Below are 20,555 nucleotides of genomic sequence, written 5' to 3' on the forward strand. Positions count from 1 at the left end.
AATATGGTGACTAACATGCCATCTGATAAATGGAACAGAAACCCTGTATGAGAGGCATACTTCTATAATTTTATGAAATAATATTCAATATTTGACTCTACATCATTTGACACATTTACAGTTATTTTTTTTACTCATTTTATTTTTCCTAGGTTAAGCATACTGCAAAGCTAAACAAAGTTAACATCTTAGTGTTCCACTGCGTGTTTTTCAGGGTTAACTTTGTGACATACAACAAAAAAAAAATTATATATATATTGATTCTTGTGATTCAAATGATGCAATGATGCAAACCATCTTAACAATCAAGTTGTTAAGATCAAGAAAATTGATCTTAAAATTTATCAAGAAAAAAGTTATTTTACTATGCTCCTAACCAGACCTGGTTATATATTTTTATTAATAAAATTTGTTCTCTAAATGTTAATCTATCTACTTGTTAAAGCTCTTTCTCAAAGCTGCAGTCAGTAGCTTTTGACACTCTAGCGGTTAATAAACAGAACTGCTTGCGTCTTGCGGAACACTCTTTTAAAGTGTTTAGTGTGTATAATGAGTTGTATGTGGGGTTATTTTAGCACAATTCTTAACCCCACCCCAGACCTCATTCATTTTCAAACCCTGGCTACTTCCATGCTCAATACCAGTAAGACTTATAGTGATTCTGAGGTTTGTTCTGTTTAGAAACAAACCTCAGAGTGTTACCTTTCTAAAGAGACCAAATCCATATACTCCAAATGGTTCAAGAAAGCATGCAATTTACTTTGGTTATGCCTTTTTAGGAACATTTTAGAGGAATGCTAAGGGTTAATAATGTAAATAAGTATTTAAATAATAACATAAATTAAAATTTTTGTTGTTTTATCTCATATTATTGGTGTTGTAATTTTTTTAAATAGTATTCTGAAAATATATAAAATTCAAGGTCAAAGGTCAGAGGAATTAGAGGCTGTTCAAATGGGCACATGGTTATTTTTCTCTTCTCTTTGGAATAAAAGGGTCTTAATTTACTTTCAATTTAATGTCAATAATCTATTGATTTTAGTCTGGTTAATGATGTTTGTTTTAAAATGCAATTGACCACATTTTCATGATAATTATTATTATTATTATTATTATTTTTAATTTTTAAAAAATAGTATTCTGAAAATACAAAAAAAATGTAAGGTCAAAGGTCAGAGGAATTAGAAGCTGTTCAAATGGGCACATGGTTATTTTTCTCATCACATTGGAATAAAAAGGTCTTAATTTACTTTCAATTTAATGTCAATGCAATTAACTTAAAATGCAATTGACAGCATTTTCATGATAATTTAATTCTGTCGATATCTGTCCGTCTCTATATTAAGACTAAGACTGCTCAGTCTATATTCTGCTGTTGTATAATATTATAAAGTTTTCTTTGTGTTTCTGTTGTTTTAGTCTAATAATTTAGATAATTTAAATGTTGTGCTTTTATTATTTGGTTGAGCCAAATTTTGTGGATGTTTCAGTGTCCTGATGCTGGCATTTGTTAGTCATGTAAGTTTGTTTTTGCAGCTTCAGTACCATCTTAATTGTTTTTAAGGATTTTAAGGACTTTATTTGAGTGGTTTTCCAAATTTGTTGGCTTGTTTCTCAATGTGCATTATTAGAGGACATTGGCTTTATTCTGTCCAGCATGCATTGTTATGTTTGTTTTTCTGTACTCTGAGGATACTCTTACAGAACTCAGCATGTAGGGCTTCATTCGTCTTTTTGTCCCATTTTTCTAATTTGTGATTTAGGAAAGGGGACCACACTTCGCTGGGATATAATGGAATAGGTTCTGTGTCTGATTTGATTATCTTGAACCAGATTCTGATTTGTATTTCAATTTGGATAGATTTTTTTATGACATACTGTAAAAGGCCCTTCTTGCTTTCTCTTTTTAGTCAATTCACAGCAAAATTTAGCCCATTTGAACAAAATTTGATTGAAGAATTCTGTTTGTTGGTTGTTTGAATACATACATACATACATACATATATATTGTATGTTAAACCCCAATACCTGCTTCTAGAAGTTTTGACAGCAGGCCTTCATGCCAAATTGAATCAAAGGCATTCTACAAAGCAAGCAAATATATTGGTTTTGCTTTCTGTTGTCTGTGGTCTGTTGTTCTATAATTTGGTAAGAATCCAGTCAGACTTTTGCTTGGCACATTGTGCTCTGTAAGGAAGTGTACATGATTTGTGTTGATGATATTGCAGAACAACTTCCCCAGACTTCTGCTTACACAGATGCCTTTGTAAATGTTTGAGTCCGATTTGTCTCACCTCTTGAATATGTGCAAGATGAGCCCTTTGTTCCATATGTCCGGGAAATAACCAACACTCAGAACCATGTTGAACAGTTTCGTTATGGCCAATCAGAATTTATGATTTGTATTTTTGAGCATTTAGTTTGGGATGTCATCTGGACCACTTGCCTTTTATTTTGGCAGTGCTGAATTTTATTCATCAGTTCTTTTTCTGTGATCGGGTAGTCTAGTGGATTTTGGTATTTGCCAATTATGTATTCTATATAGTTTAATATTTCATATATCTGTGCTTGTTCTGTATTCATGTTTATTTTGCCATGAAATTGTTCAAAGTTATTTTTCCAGGTGTTTACATTTTGTATGGTTATTTACATTTTGTATAGTTTTTTTTTATTTATTCAGAAGATTCCATTTGTCCCAGAAACTGTTTGAATGGACAGATTCTTAAATTATTTTCAGCTGATTTTGACTGAAATGTTCTTTCTTCTTTCTGAGTGTATTTTCATTTTTTTAAGCTTTAGATTTGCAAGCTGCCTTAAATTTTCCTTTATTCTTTCCCAATCCGAATCAAATCATTTTTTGTTCTCTTGTTTTTGCTAAAGGTTTTTTTTTATTATTATTAAGATTAGATGTTGTTGTCAAATAATGCCATATTCATTATGGGATAAATGTTTTCTATAAAGTTATCCATGAGTAAACACACTTGGGGGTGGTCAGCTGCAGTCAGATATTTTTCATCGCTGTCTTGAACCCATCTGTAATTTTTTCTAAAATTATACAGTTTACTGGGTTGTGGATGTATGTTAGTATTTTCTTTGATTTTTAAACACAGAGTGTCCTTTTAAATGGTCAACATTCAACAACATTGTGTTGACATGTTTATGTAGAACCACCTGTTTACTCTGATACTAAAGACAGATTTGTTCATGTTCATGTAGCTGGTGAGGAGCTCACCAATAAAAGAACTCTATGAGCGCCATTTTGGTAGAATTTTATTCCTTCAGCAATGAAGATCATTTCCTCATGGACTCTGCAAGCAAGAAGCTGAAGAAGGAAGAAGCTCAGCTCACTCTGCTACTCGCTGGCATGAGCCCCCAGCAGCAGAAGAAGCCTGAAGCCTTCCCATGTGGCCATCTAGCAAATCTAAGAGCAAATTTCCAGTGATGTTGCTGCAAATGTCACGCTGCCCATGTGGCTCCCTTGCACGATGTAGATGGGCACAGTGAATGTGTCGCCTGTCTGGACAGCATCCACACAGAGGCTGTGCTCACTTAGATGGCATGGTCTCACTAAGAGAGCATGAGTCTCACCTTTCTCTGCTCATGGATTGCCTTCTTTAATGAAGGCGGTCCTCTCCGCTCTTCTCTCCCATTTCTTCTCTCCCCTAGGAAAAAGAAACAGCAGAGCAGGAGGGCTTTAACACTTAAATGAACTCATGCTGGCGCAGCTCCCACATGCTTCACTCTCCCCCCTACTCATTGATTCACTTTTGTGCTTCACACATGAGGAACAGCACCCCTCGTCGGCTGTGAGCAGATTGATTTGGTCCGGCCATCTGACGAGGAAGTTAATGGCTTTGAATGCTGAAGAGTGGCTGTGTTTTGGCGAAGAGCCCAAAATCTTGCCTCTGACACAGACAACATGGCCCATCGTGAACAGTGAGCTGATCCACATTCCAACTAAGGCTGTGGAGGATCTCGGCCTGGCTTTGTTGGCTCTGGAAGAGCCTGCCCATGGCCTCCTTGAATGGTACCTGAAGGGACGCCATCACAAGGATCGTGCCTCCTACTCTGTGCAGTTTAATCTCTCTACTTTCACCACTTTTACCTCTTGCTCTCTAAAGGAAGGAGGTTATAGCAAGCTCTGTGCCCTCCATTGACCTTGGGGTGAAAGCCCATGCAGTGTATCCATCTAAGCCCTGCAGGACTACCTCAGCCCTAGCAAACAGGGCTTATTCAGCGGCTGGCCAGGCTGGCTCAGTGCTCCGCACAATGGCATGCACCGGTTGTTTCAGGTCAAGCTTCTCCACACCATGGACGAGTCCAGCCAGATTTCTGATGCGAGATGCACACAGCAACTGACCTGACTCTGCACTCTACTAAATACTCTGTACAGCCAACTGGCAAGGCCATGGCCAATTTGGTAGTGCTGGAGCCTGCATTGTAAAGATAAGCTCCGACATTATTCATTCTGTTTCTTAATCTGTACCATTTAGTCTAATGCAGAGCTAGCCATGCATTCAGGGGCGCTGCACAAGATCCCGGGGCTTATGCCTAGGCAGTCCTAATGGGCCCCCCTCCACTTGAAAATATATATTCCAGACTTTTCAAGGGCCCTCTCTTCCTTTGGGGCACTGGTAATCAGTACTGGTTTTACCCCCAGTCCGACGCCCCTGCATGCATGATACCTTATTCACTCATTTATGGTAAAAAAAAATGCATATATTTAATAACACTTTATACTTTTAAGTATAAGCCAGTAACAAACAATATATCCTTGTTATTACACAATCTACAGTGTGGATCCAGCCTCATAAGAAGACTTCAGATGACCCAATACCTTTGAAGAGATGATGCTGACCCCTGCAAGGACCCCAGATGACACCAACTTGAATCGATATTCACAGCTGCCTGAAATTAATATTAGCTATCTGTATGATTCTATTATCTTGAAGTGTTCATTTGTGAAGAGAACATTACTTGGACACATTCACTTCTGATAACAGATCACTAAATTGTAATGTAGACACATGCATTTTCTGTAAAGCTGCTTTGAAACAATGTGTATTGTATAAAAAATGCTATACAAATAAATTTGAATTGAATAGAATGAATACAATATAACAATAAAAAGGAAAACATATTGTTCTATTTATATACAATGTACATAAACACAAATGGACAAAAAGCGTTCCCATTGTTTTGTCTTTTTGATCTCTTTAATTCTTTCACTTTCTATAATTTTTTACAGTTTTGTGTGTGCGTTTTCTTAATTACAGTTCAGTTTGCTTATCTCTGTGTGATCGAGTTGTATTTTGGAGTTCGATTCCAATGATAGTTATAAATATGTTGCCTATATAAAGTGTGTGTGTGTGTGTGTTTTTAAAATAGCCTACACTATTATTATTATGTAATGTGGGATAAAATGCATTTGCATTTACATTTGTATAATACAGATGTTATTTCTGAATAATATCACGTTTCATTCATCAATATTCTATTCTATTATACGCTATTATGTTATATTCTAGTGTTTGATTTATAAACAGGAAGTTCGCGCCGTTTTTTTCACTACATCTAAAGTGACTGTTTCTTTAAATGCACGAGATACTCTGCTGGAGGAAATGAAAAACCAGGAGTTGGAAATGAGTTTCGTTTTCTCCGTCTAGTGTACTTGGACTTGATAGAACAAAGAACAAAACTGAGGCTGGTCCGACAGAAATGTAAGTTTCGAGAGAAAATATATTACATTTATGAAAACATCTAGCTATGCTGAACTGAATCATATTTATTTGGCTAACTGAAAAACTTTGCGGTGCATTGCTAGACAGGCTATGCATCGAAGCGTTTACGAAATCAATATAATGTTAAATATTCATTACTTCAAACTTTAGGTTGGAAAATCATTGTTAATTTGTGGTTAACATGGTTTAACTATGGTAACCAGTTTTTTTGTTTTATTTTTTAGTAAAAACCATGGTTAATTTTCGTTAGGGAAGTTGTCCTAAGGGGGACCTTCACGCTTCCACGAAAAACATTTTAGCCGTAAAACACATTGCATACTATATGTAAATACCTTAACATATACTGGCATCAATAAATGCTAAAGTAAATATACATTTCATTGATTCACACACGTTGTCTTTAGGCAAGGGTGGGTCAATCTCCCTTTTTTCCCGCTGTACACTTCATGTCACATAGGCTACTGTATCTTTCCTTCATTAGCTCTTACAGCTTTTATACATAAATACAGAGATTTTATTTCTCCCCAATCCATGAATAATCTAAAAATTAAAGAAAACAAAGTCATTAAATAAAGATTCAGTTCAGACAACATCACAAACTGAAAGTAAAAGTTAGTTTACGGATGTAACGTTACTTTACATACTATGAGTAATAACAGTCAATTCACTGCTGTTTGAAAGGGGCTTTTTAAAAAGTGGAAAGGATAACTCTTTAAATATATTTACTTTAAAAATAGCTACACAGTTGTTGTCACTACTGTAAACTCATAGTAGACTAATATGGGCTGTCTTACAAACAGTCAAGTTTCCAGTTAAAATCAGTTCATTGATGATTCATTAATGACATCATCCAGTTCAGCTCTCTTTCAATAGGGTCTGTGCAATCAAGCCGACAGTTGCCTGAAATTAAGCAAGCCAAAGGCGACAGTGGTAAGGAACCAAAAATCGTTGACAGATACGGAGAAAAAAATGATGGAAGAAACAAGTCTCAGTCAGGGGGCCATTTCCCCTCTGGCAAGACAAAACCATCATGGTGTGATTTAATTCCAGGCTGCTGTACCTATAGGTCAGATTGTTCAGAGGACTTGTTCCCGTGGTCTTGTCCCGATGGCCGTCTAGTTGACTAGGTCTTCACACGGGATCTGTCTATGGGTCTCATCTAATTGACATAAGCTGCACGATGTGTCATTTAAGCATCGATATCGTGATGTACGAATCCGCGATTGTCACATCGCAGGATGTGCGATGTAGGCTGTCTTAGTTGATCCGTTATTCATTAACTGTAAGGGCAGCTGCTCCCCGGCCCTTGCCGAATATGATTCGCGGATTAATTGCACAGTTTAAGTCCTGTCAGTTTAACAGAGTGCATTTAAGAACGAGCAAAGAGAGAGAGCACGAGAGAGAGAGAGAGCTAGAGAGAGAGCCGCCATCTTGTAGCAGAGATTCACTTGCGTTAGCATTCCCATTGACTCCCATTCATTTTGGCGTCACTTTGACAGCGAATAACTTTACATCTGAGGCGTTTAAAGACTCCGTTTGTCCATTATTCATTTCTAAAGATACACGACAATGTATAAAGGGCTCCATTACCTTCTATGTTACATTATGGCCCCGTAGAAACAGTTCTTGTAAAAATAGGCTAACGATTGCGTCATAACCACTCCATCTCTGTCGCATTACCATACAGACAGGAGGAGAAGCTCGCAGGCAATTAACTTTAAATGGCGTACTTACATTTTAAAGTACTATACAAAATAATTAATCAGAATACTTACTCCTGCTCACGCCAAAGAACTCCCCGCTTAACTCGCTGTCTCTGCAAGATTAACGATGGCAGTTTGCACGCACAGCTACTAGAAGATTTACATCTGTCAGACAGGTTGCTGACGTCATCAAGCTTAGTTTGAGTCTGCGCGTCAGAAATGTAAGTGCTAAAAAACGCTAAAAATGGGCTTCACTTGTCTCAGTTGAGTTCCAATGGGGTCGCTGTGTCCATTTCTTTTACTGTCTATGGAGAGAGCCCCAGCCGCGCGCGCACGCTCACCTTCACCGTCTTCAAACAACACAAGCGCTGTCTTGCTCTCTCTCTCGCGCATATTAATCAAAATCAATTGACACAATGGTGTCAAAAAAAAAAAAAAAAATTCTGTGATGACGTTTTCTGTGTTGTCAAATCTTGTCCAATATCCTAAACTGCAGAGATAATTACACAACGCATGCTGTACACGTCTGATTCGCGAACTATGATTCCTTTGAACCGATTCAATTTAATGAATGGCTTAAACAACTGACCTGTCCAACACTGAACTCACGAGACGTCTGAATTGGTGTATAAAAAAATCTGTAACACTTTACAATAATGTTCTATTTATTAAACTATTTAACTTCATTATTTAACATTTACTATTACTAAACTGCACTTCTACAACATTGTTAATTTCAACATTTAGGCTATAGCCTTCATTGTTGAAATCAAAAGCTGTACAGTATTTGTTAACATAGTTAATGCACTGTGAAGTAACATTACCAAACAATGAACAGCTGTCTTTTTTATAAACTAAGATAAACAAAGATTAAAAAATATAGTAACAAAAGTATTGCTCATGGTAAGTTAATGTTAGTTAATATGTTTACAATTCAAACCATATCCTAAAGTTACAAACAACTAATTTACTCTAATTTAAATAATATTCTGATGTTTAAATAATTTAAAATGAGAATGTAAGTGTACTCACGCCATTTTTGTTTGTAAGAAAAAATTAGATTAGATTTCATATCGCAATATATATCGCAGAAAAATAAAATATCGCAATGTCATTTTTTCCCAATATCGTGCAGCCCTAGTCTCCACTGACATTCAGGGCTATAGAGGTCGTCTCTAAGTGCTGATCCACCATCTGTTATGGCTATGGGCTGGATTTGGGAAAGGATCTGCCACCCGCATCTAGTTCTGCAAATTTATATGTTTAGCCAGGCCGTGAAGAAATATAGAGCTGAGTATCAATATCATAACAGGGAAATCTAACACCATGTTTCCTGATAATATCTCCCAAGGGTAACATGTAAAAAGTGAAAAGCACTGAGTACTGAGCCTTGAGGTACTCCACACTGTACTTGTGATTGATATGGTATGATACGTTTTCATTCACGCTACGAATGGGTGGCACTCAGATAAGTAAGATTTGAACCATGCCAATGTAATTACAATAATGCCAACATAATTTTGTAGTCTACTCAAAATAATTTTGTGGTCGATAATGTCAAACGAGCTCTAAGATCCAGTAGCTCTAATAGAGAAATACAACCACGATCAGATAATAAGAGCAGGTTGTTTGTAGGGGTGTAACGGTTCACAAAATTCACGGTTCGGTTCGATACGATACACTGATGTCACGGTTCGGTTCGGTTCGGTTCGATACGTTTTAGATACAGCAAAATGTAAAAACATCTCAACTTTTCAGAATGCCGCAAGCGCACCGCGGGTCATGTGACAAGAACCAACCAATCAGCTTCATCCTTTCCCGTAACAACATTGAGAGCTCAGCCAAGATGAAGGAACAGCTGATCATAGTTGTATATGGATTGCAATTTTGAAATAAATTTAGTAGCAGAGCTACTGCAAGCGATTTTTAGAGCTGCAAATCCATTTATCCTTCGCTGAAATTTCCGCGTCTCATGGAGAGAGCACGTCATTGTTGCTTAGCAAAGACAGACGCCTCATGAGCGCTTCTGCCCGAGCGCTTTGGAAAGGAGGAGAAAGACGTGCTTAGCGTTTTCCACGCGTTTTTAGGCACGATATGTGAACGGCCCCTAAGGCGCTCGCTCACTCAGCACGCGCTGAAGGCTCGTTGCAAAATGTCTAATGCATTTAACAGACCAGAAATATAAGATCCTAAAATAAACCAACAGGTCTGGTTTTTGGGTTGGATTCCCTGTAAGCTATAGTGTCTAAATGCTGCAGGGATAGTTTGCTGCGTGCATGTTTCTCCTTTTTTTCGTCTTTTCCCAGATAGTACTGACGCATATATCCCAGATATTCCCGCTGGTTTTTTTTTTTTTTTTTTTGTAATCCTGCTGGTGTACCCTGTCATGTTGCAGATGCGACATACCGTTGTTTATTTATCCACCACTCTCTTGCCATCACCATTATAGCTTAAAGGGAATCCAAAGTGCACCCAAACACCAGACCTGTTGGTTATTGGAGGATCTTCTCATTTCTAGTCTGTTAAACGCATTGGCTATTTTGCAACGAGCCTTCAGCGCGTACTGAGTGAGCGAGCGCCTGCTGAGTAGCCTAACATAAACATATAAGATGGTGTTTTTTTCTTCTTCGGGAGTGTCAGGGGCGTTGCCTGTTACGTTGTTTGGGTTATTGGGCTACCTTGTTGAACGCATATCATTATATTTCTTTCTCTCTCTTTTTTTTTTTTTTTCAAATATAATTAATTACTCCAACGAACCGTTCGGTATACATAATGCGTACGGTTCAATACGAATACGTGTATCGTTACACCACTAGTTGTTTGTAATTATGATGAAAGCACTCTCAGTACTATGATATGGTATAAATCCTGACTGGAAATCCTCACAGATACCATTACTCTCTAAGAAGGAACACAGCTGAGAGGAAATTGTCTTTTCTAGTATTTTTGACAAAAGGGAGAACACAGCTGAGAGGAAATTGTCTTTTCTAGTATTTCTGACAAAAGGGAGAACACAGCTCAGAGGAAATTGTCTTTTCTATTATTTCTGACAAAAGGGAGAACTGAGATCACTCTGTCTTTAACAAATTTTCTAAAGTCAAGTTGTTGTTTTTTTTTTTAATGGGAGGCCTAATAGCCATTATGAAGGATTTTGGGACATATCCTAATGACAATGATGAATTAATAAAATTGGAAGAACCTCTTTTAGTAGTTTAGATGGAATAGGGTCTGACATATGTTGTTGGTTTTGATGATTTGACAAGTTACAATTCTTCCTCTACAATAGTAAATGTAAGGAAGGGGTGGGATCGGGTAACATGTCAAGATAATTATAACTTAGAAAATAAATTTCATTAACCCTGTCAAGAATTTCCATTTCTGTTACTCTGCTTTGTTGCCAATGTGTTGCTGAACAGTAACACCATTAATTCTTGCTCCAGAATGGACAAAGAAACCCTCCATAATGAAATTGAAGATATGGAGGACCAAGTGGACAATGGAGAAGGAGACAAACTAGATGCAAAACCTGACCGTAGATCGAGATTTTTGCTTTTTGGCAGGTAAGACTATTCTAAATTAATTTATCCTTCCATTCATCAGTCCATCCATTCATTCATTCAATGTGCAGATATAAACCAGAACTATTGACGTAACCTGTTATTTAAGAGAAAAATAATTTCCTTTGTGATTATTTAGTAGGTGTTTAGTTAATTATTTATTATTTACAGTACAGCTTCAGATGTTACAATTCATTATATACATTAGGTGGCGCCACGGTCCTCTTTGTAAATGACAAGGCCAACAAGCTCTAACTCTTGCATCAGAAAAATTTGAAGGTGTTTTGAGATGCTCCGAATAACTTTTCATTGCTCTTCAATAAAAATTCAATATGAAGCCACCTGCATATTTAGAATGATATTAAACTAGTTTCATCCCAAAATGTATATATATATATATATATATATATATATATATATATATATATATATATAGATAGATATATATATATATATATATATAGATATATATATATATATATATATATATATATATATATATATATATATTATTTTCCAGCTATTAATCTCTGCATATATATACTGTATGCAGAGATTAACAGATCTGATGATCTGTTTTGTGGCACTTTTGAATGTATTTGCTCTGTAACAGGCATAATATGTAAGTATGATAGTGTTTTTGTCAGTGCTCTTGTCCTGCATGAGCCTGGTTGAGGGGTCTGAATGGGCCTTTGGAAAGCTCTGGGGGTTGCGTGTGTGCTGACTCAGGTAGCGTGTACCACCCCAGCCAAGCAGAGCCACCACTCCACTCTTTACAGAGTATAGAGCATGACAGGATCCTAGCCCACACCAGACAACTCCACACCACAAGGAAAAATCCACCCGAAAGAGCCTAAAATTTGGGAAAGATTCAGCAGATCTAAAGGGAAGCGCAAAACGTTTCAATGCAGAGTGGCATAGCATTTAAAGAAGAGTCCAGGTAGGAGAGCACTCATATGGGAAAGGAGGTAGTGAGGGGGAATTGGGGGGGGGGGGTTGTTGCCCCGCATCACATGGGACAGCTGTGATTCGCTCCACTGTTCATGTGTGTGAGAGGGAGTGTATAGGTGGGAACCCATTGTTGTGGTTGGGTAACATGATGACTAGGCTCTTCTGGAATAATTGCACATATTGTGCATCCAGTGTCCACCGTGGCCTACTAATCTGGACGGATCCTTTGGAAATTTCACAATGTGGATATGAGACATCTGTGAGAATTTTCCATCAGGCATGTGGAATATTATTTTCGGGACACTGAAGCTTTAGAGCAGCTAATATTATGATTGATAAGTGGATTTAATCGTCATCAGTATGCCGGATATCCCAGTTAGCTGCCATTATTGATTCTCTGACTGGCATGGGTTGTATTTTTTGATGAGGTTTGATTGTTCTTCTATTTAAAGATGAGCTTATTTATTATTTGAATGTGTCCCAATGCCTCTTAGAACACCCTACGTTCTTATAAATATATATTTGGTGAAGTACGTGATGGGTGAAGGTTCTGTAATAGATTGGCTAACTGTGTATCTGTCTCTCAGTAAGAAGAAGGATGGCAAGTTGCAGGAAAAAGAGCAGTCTTCTGAAAGCCATTACAGGATTGTTTCACCAACATTCCAGTATAAGATGAGCCACCGGCGCGTTGGCAAGTGCATCATCATCAACAACAAGAACTTTGATGAAAAGACAGGTGAGTCTTCATCTCCATGTCATCCTATGTTGAATAATTGGCACACAGAGTAAAAACTGTGGAATTTATAACATTTGAAGTGCATTGGGGCAATAGTTAGTTATAATAATAATATTAAACAATGTTTTGTTTTAGTACAAACTCAACTTTTATGAGCTTCTACCAGAAATCCATCCTTTATTCATTTCTGTCATTTACATTGATACATATATTTTTTTAATGAAAACTTTATTTTAATAAAAAAAAATTTGTTAAAATGTGAATCTTTATGTGATATATATAAGATTTGCTCCTCACATGTATAATAATGAAGAAAAAAAAAAAACTTTTATGTGTAAAAACACATGAGTATACCACACTATTGAGTCAAAAAGACAATACTGTATTTAGAACACAACCAAACCTGCTTATCTGTCTTTTCTCACAAACATTTACAATAGTTTCTGCAAAAAACAATATGGACACTAAGGTGACTGCCTTTAAAAGTTTTATGAAAAATATCAAAAATAAAACTTTTTATGTTGAGTAATTTAAAGCTACTAGATTGATGCATTGTTAGACTACTGCCACTAACTTTGTGATCTGTGTTTAAGGGATGAATATACGCAATGGCACAGATCGTGATGCTGGAGAGCTGTTTAAGTGCTTTACAAACTTGGGCTTTGAAGTTAACATCTACAATGATCAGACCTGCATGAACATGGAGAGGCTACTTAAAAAAGGTGAGTGATCGACATATTTATCTCTACTCCAGATCATCAAAAATGCCACATCTGGTTTGTAAAGTAGGCTTACATAACTGTGCTGGGAAATTCTTTTATGAAACATATGAAATGTAAACATGCGAGTGACGTATATCAGTAAGAGCCAGAAAAAAAAATATAACAAAAACTGTGTCATGGAACTTTTGTAGAATGTTGTTGGGCTGCCTGATTACTGGAAGATCGTCATAACATATGTTGTTTTGATTGTGATTTGAAACTTGTGAAATACCTAGCTGTGCACTGACTAGGCATATGCTTTTTAACGCAATATACAGTAATCATCATGAAACCTCACAAGTGACTCTTTTGGATTGCTCTATATAGGCAACAACCCAAAAAGCATTTTGCTGCCTAGTCTCGACTTGTTTAATAAGACTGGTGTAAAGTGTGATGCTCTGCTAATAACTGTACATCACAAGCATGTATTATTAGCATGAAAATACACAAATATTGGCCAATATAGTAATTTAAATGATAACAGTGGATTTTTTTAAGCTATGCTTTTTTTTTAAGCTCTACTTATTCATTGAATTAAATATTCAGCATAAATGCATTTATAAAAATAAATATTTCTAAATATATCAATGTATCTAGAATCAAACTTTCTGTCAATTCTTAGATTTTGTTTCCACTTAGCTTGATGCAATATACCTTTCTTTAATTCAGATTTATTTAGTTCATCTTAGAACAAGAAATATCTTGTTGCGGAGTTTTGTTATACATTTTTTCACATGTGCTGACTTAAAGGGTTACTCCTCCCAAAAATATTTTTTATTTATATTTATAATATATTTTTATTCCCGTTACAAACCCGTAAAACCTTAGTTCATCTTCGGAACACAATTTAAGATATTTTGGATGAAAACCGCAAGGCTTATGACTGTCCCATAGACAAGTAAGTTACACGGTCAAGGTCCAGAAAACTATGAAAAGCATCGTCAGAATAGTCCATCTTCCATCATTAGTTCAACCGTAATGTTATGAAGCAGCAAGAATACTGTTTGTAAATGAAGAAAACAAAAATGACGGCTTTATTCAACAATTCCTTCGTCATTAGTCTCCTCTGTGTCTCTCCACATCCCTCAAACTGCCTATGCTCTTCTGTGTCAGCGGGGCCACAAGGATGCGCTGGTTCTACTTGTATTTATTCTTTGATGGCAGATGGACTATTCTGACTATGTCTTTCATACTTTTCTGGACTTTTACAGTCTAACTTACTTGGCAGTCTATGGGACAGTCACAAGCCTCCCGGTTTTCATCCAAAATATCTTAAATTGTGTTCCGAAGATGAAGCTTATACGGGTTTGGAGCGATTAATCGATTAATGCCAAAATTTTAATTTGGGGTGGAGTATCCCTTTAATTCATTTTTTTGTTTGTAAAATTTATATTTCACTATTTTTGACTGAAAGCCTCTCTGCTGCCCTCTACTGTTTAGTGGAATGTTTACTATTACTTGTGTAATTTAAAGTGTACAGAGTTTGCAAACCCACTTTCTCCACACTAAGATAAATGGAAGTGTGAAAAGGTTTTTTTCTCACATATTTTGTCTGTATGTGTTTCAGTCTCAGAAGAGGACCACACTGACAGCTCCTGCTTCGCCTGCATCTTGCTGAGCCACGGTGAGGAGGGCATGATTTACGGCACAGATGGAGCCATACCCATCAAGAGCATGACCTCGCTCTTCAAAGGAGACATGTGCAAGAGCCTCGTGGGGAAGCCCAAGCTCTTTTTCATCCAGGTAAGAGGAGCAGGGCCACTGGAAGATTTGGGGAGGAGAGAGGAGGAGGAAGAAATGAAGGAGGAGAAAATGGAGCACCTACATACCATGGTGTCTATTGTTTTAATGCTATTTCAGTCGCACCATACCCGGAGTTGACCTATTTTTATTGAAGTGCACTATAGGCGGATATTGACATGGTCATGTGTTTTAACTGACAGGCTTGTCGGGGTTCAGAGTTTGATGATGGTGTGCAGACAGACTCAGGAACGCCCAATGATACGATAGAGACAGATGCCAATCCAGGACACAAGATTCCGGTAGAGGCGGACTTCCTGTTTGCTTATTCAACTGTGCCAGGTAATTTTGACTCTTAATTATGGAAAGTGGAATAAAGGAAATGTAGTCTCAAAGAGTCCCATGTAAAACATGCCTTTCTCTTGACTTGTCCTCCAGAGCTGCATGCAATAAACATACAGCATTCCTTGTACAGTCCAATTCATGAACAAATGACTTAATTTTTTTATATATATTTTCAATATATTTGTGTGTTTGTATTACTTATAAATTACTAAACACATGTTTAGGGTCAGTAAGCTTTTGTTTTTTAAATACATTATCAATAATTCTATTCAATAAGAACAGGAAATTATGTAAAGTTTATTTCCACCACAGAGTTTTCTTTTTTTCTCTCTCTTTATTTAGTTTTCTCTCAGAGTTTGTCTTATTCAGAATTTTTTGGTTTCCGACATGGAATTAAACAATAAAAAGGTAACTGCGACATTTTCAACTGCGACAATTCAGTCTTTTTTCCGTACAATTTCACATTTATATCTCAAAATTTCGATTTCAAATGCTGTTCTTTAAACAAATTATCTCCATCAAACAATCCTCACAGTATCAACAAAAATATTAAGCAGCACAAGATAGCACATCTTCCCTTGTGCTACTTCTTAATAATAACTATACACGATTTAACAGTTTCATAACTTTTGTTTTGTTTTGCTGGTATCCACTGTACAATTTTTGGTTGCATTGATTATTGTATCTGTTTATTAACAACTTAATTGCATAGTTCTGGCCCTATTGTCAATTTTACAGTTAATTTTTTATAATGCACAGTAGGGTTGTCACGATACCATAAACAAATGTTACGATACTATACCAGCTAAAGTATCACGATACCAAGTAGTATCACGATACCATGCCATATTTTATTAATTCAAAATTCATTTCTACAAAATGAAGCAAAATGTCAGAAATACTAAGATATAAATGAAAACAGACCAAATTTTCCTCAGAATTCTTTTTTAATGAGATTGAATAACTGGCTCTTTGAAAAACTCAAAAACTGTCATGAAGCAACTAATTAAAATATGTCATGCATGTACTCCATCTGTACAGTAATGAAGTCATGCACATTGAAACTCTTCTCAGTGTCTTCTAAGCATTAACACTGCATTAAGAATTTAATTTCTTGGGTTTCTCAGAGGCTGTTGATGGTGGGCTGCGACTTGCTGGTGGCAGGGTTAACTGTGGCCTTGGGCACCAGTTAGGGCAGCATGGTTCTGATTCTGAAAACAACAACAACAACAAAAACATTAAGAAAAAATATGAAATTAATTACCATATTTTCCGGACTATAAGTCAAACTTATTTTCATAGTTTGGCTGGTCCTGCGACTTATAGTCAGGTGTGACTTATTTATCAAAATTAATTTGACATGAACCAAGGTAAAACATTACCATCTACAGCGGCGAGAGGGCGCTCTGTGCTGCTCATTGCTCCTGTAGTCTACACTGAAATCATAGAGGTTCTAAATAAATGTGACTTATAGTCCAGTGCGATTTATTTATGTTTTTTTCCTCGTCATGACCTATTCTTAGACTGATGCCACTTATACTTAGATGGGACTTATAGTCAGAAAAATACGGTACTTGAATTCTGTAAAATTCAGAATATAAAAATAATGTATATATTCAATTGCCCATTTCATTTTTTTTCAATACAATAGAATACAGAAAATGTTTACATTTATGTTGTATATTAGTACTGTACATTTAATAAAATAAAAGTGTTTTTTTATTAATCAAATGAAATCAGTGTAAGCAAAATACATTTTAGAACGGCAGAATTGGCACTGAAGCTGCACTTTAAGTGACACTGCAATTACAACTGCATAAATAATGAGTATTTATTTTATATACGAAGTTTTAAGTATGAAATGCCAAATACATAAAATATATATGAAATGCTGAAAAAATATTATTTTATGGACTACCTTTAAATGGGAAACTACTACATCCAGTAGGTGGCAGTCTTTCTAAATTATTTATTGACAGAGCCATTCAAAACGTCTGTTCACTTCAGGAATAAAGCAAGTGATTACTCTCACGAAACTTCGTGAAAGACTCATTTAACAACTTACTCACCCGAACCGTTCAAAACGCTAATATTTTTTAGGAACTAAACAAGCTGATTTTAACATAAATCAATAAAGGGCTGACAAGAACAGACTGCAGATGTCGTCATGTTAATGAATATAACAAGATTCTTCGTTGCAAAGATTGTTGTAAAGAATTAAATCCATTCATCAAGAAGGTGGACAAAAGCGCAACAAAAATATATACATACTATATAAAAAGTAAAATGCAGTGTTTAAACTGCTAAATTTAAAACGTTTCAGTCCCTCTCTCTAGATAGCATGAATAATATGCAACACCTTACTGTAATGTTAAACAAGACATTGTCAAAAATGAAGATAAATTATTTAAGGTAAATAAGTTACACTAACCTTTGTGTACTGTCCAAAAGATATGGGATGTGTCCGAAGATGCTTATTGAGGCTGCTTGTGTTTTCCCCCTTTAGCTTGAATTCTCTGTAGATATTCACGGCAGTTTGGTTTTCCTTCATCATCAGATAAAAATCAGAAGTAATTCCATATTTCACTATGTGAATTGCTCTTTTTCAAGAGACTGTCGCGGTCAAATGTTGTATTTAAATTTATTGTATTTACAGGAACATACCATTGCAAATTAAAATGAAATTAACAGAATCAGATGCGTATTGGGGGGGAAAAAACAATACCATATATGGTATTTAAGGAGCAAATTCTACACAGGTTTTTTGCGCGCTTAAAGGGCACCACAGAAAGACGTCAGGAAGACAAAAGACGCTATATTGTTTATTTACAACACAAGTGTTCGAACATTTTAGCAACTGCCCCACAAGCCATATACAACAGTACTTACGGTAGAACTGTAATGACGATACGTTTAAAAATTACAATGGCACCGCCAGTATTTTGAACCCTTAGTATCGCGATACTACCGTAGTACCGGTAAACCGTGCAACCCTAATGCACAGTACCAAGTTAATAGGTTTCCTGTGTTTAACTTAAAGAGAATGTGTTTCATATGCAAGCAAAATGGACATGAAAAATCAAATGCCAAGTTGAATCAGAGCTGAATCAAATTCAATCAAATCAAGAGGTTGGGAATTTAAAAAACTGTATACTGTAGATATGCATCCCTGAGTGTGACATGTGATGTACACTATTGTAACATTCTTACACATTTGTTCTCACAGGTTACTACTCCTGGAGGAACCCAGGCCGAGGCTCCTGGTTTGTCCAGGCTCTCTGTAACGTTCTTGATGAGTTTGGCAAGCAACTTGAGATCATGCAGATTCTCACACGGGTCAACTACATGGTGGCCACCAACTTCGAGTCCTGGTCAGAGGACCCCCGTTTTAGTGAGAAGAAACAGATACCTTGTGTAGTGTCCATGTTGACTAAAGAGCTCTACTTCAACTGATCTGAGTAGACCATCATTACATGCTGTGTCTTTTCTCAGCGCACACATTTTCTTGCCAAGAATGTTATAGTAGCACACTTTTGTTATCTTTTAACATTAACCAAATTGTTAACATTTTTGTCAATGAGGGAAACCTCAGTCTAATACTTGAGCAAAATATTTTTACATAAATGTAGGCAGAATTTTTAAGTGGTGCACATTTCAGGATGGCAGACAGGAAAGACACACCAGGTGTTCAAAGACTGACCACTGACTGACCAACGACTGATTTCACTCAACCAAGCCGTCACAACATTCAGGGAGGATCCCAGCTGGAAGCTTGTGTGTGAAAGCATTTTTTTACGTTATGCCGGACATACGAACACTGAAAGGTCTTCCTTTGTCCCACTGCCAGTTCAAGTTCACTACCTTTTCAGAGAATGTTCTCAGAGTATTCCAGGGAATAGTGATGTCACATATGATTTGATCCTTGTGCAGTGTCAAATATCCATGTCGCTTTGCCAACTTTGAAAGTTTTGAAAGCCACTTTTACTTTACTAGATAACACCTTTAATTGATCTTAATAAAATATTTGTTAAAAAAATAGCACTTGATATCCAATACCACACAAAATCTTTGACTTTGTTCAACTTTAAGCATATAAAAGGCCATTTGTAACATTTTAGTTTGGTTTGGTTTGGTTGTTCCAGAATGCTCTTCAGAGGAGGTCAAAGAAAGGGCATGAATGGAAATGAAGTGGCAAATAGTGAAGTAATGCTGACGCCTGCACAGTTTTAAAAGCTTTTCATTCACCCCTCGCTGGTTAGTTTGTATTCACTGAAAAATAAACTAAGATCAGCATTCATCCCGTTTATTTTGAACAAACTGTATTTACTGATGTGTTGTACTGAATCCGTCTATAATCTACAGAGGCAGCTATTGTTTTACTGGTGACCATTTTAACCATTTATCACCCATCTGAACAAATGTGCTGTTTCAACCTGAATGGAAGGTTCTGATGTTATTCAGAGCTGGTTGTCTTCAGTTTCTCCTTTCCTTTCGGTTCTTTCGGTATCTTTCATTCTCATTGTTCATCCAGATCACACACTGAATCTGCCAGACTGAATCTGCCAGCTTGTGCACCATCCGACCGCCACAAATGAGAGGCCTTCTTTTCTTTATGCATGGATTATTAGTGAAGTGCTCCAACTATACTGTAGGAAGTGCTCGTTTTGAAATGGAAAACAATTTTTATTTTTAATTGTATAGTACATTGTTTTTAAATTTAAATGCTTTATGGTGATAACAGGAATGTTAATTAATAGAATAAACATTTTCTTTTTTGCACAAATGCCCTGAACAGTTTGTTTACATTGTGTCAACATTTCTGTTGATTTTTGTTTAAATTACTTTTATTCAAATGAATGCCTTTGTAAGCCTTATTTTATTGTATTAAAAGACTTTATTGAAATCTGCCTTCTTCTTTTTTTTTTACTAATACTTCAAATAAGTTATACATTAATGTTCAGAAATTTAGAGTTGTACATGTTATAAAAAAAAAATTTAATTAACTTTTATATTTAAATATA

General features: G+C 36.2%; 1 protein-coding gene across 2 annotated transcripts; it reads left to right on the forward strand.

Moving 5' to 3' along the window:
* Positions 1-5,582: 5,582 nt before the first annotated feature.
* LOC113076928 (caspase-7) lies at positions 5,583-20,432 on the forward strand. 2 transcript variants are annotated; one of them, XM_026249545.1, is made up of 8 exons: positions 5,610-5,720; positions 6,615-6,671; positions 10,885-11,004; positions 12,540-12,688; positions 13,282-13,410; positions 15,017-15,192; positions 15,393-15,531; positions 18,761-20,432. In XM_026249545.1, the coding sequence occupies exons 3-8, from the start codon at positions 10,886-10,888 to the stop codon at positions 18,985-18,987; spliced, it is 939 nt and encodes a 312-aa protein (XP_026105330.1). In that variant the 5' UTR covers positions 5,610-5,720; positions 6,615-6,671; position 10,885; the 3' UTR covers positions 18,988-20,432. The 2 variants fall into 2 exon arrangements, with proteins under 2 accessions (XP_026105329.1, XP_026105330.1); XM_026249544.1 differs by lacking the exon at positions 6,615-6,671 and having other exon boundaries at positions 5,583-5,720.
* The last annotated feature ends 123 nt before the right edge of the window (positions 20,433-20,555 follow it).

Source organism: Carassius auratus, unplaced genomic scaffold (genome assembly GCF_003368295.1).
Source record: "Carassius auratus strain Wakin unplaced genomic scaffold, ASM336829v1 scaf_tig00021493, whole genome shotgun sequence".
NCBI lineage: Eukaryota > Metazoa > Chordata > Actinopteri > Cypriniformes > Cyprinidae > Carassius > Carassius auratus.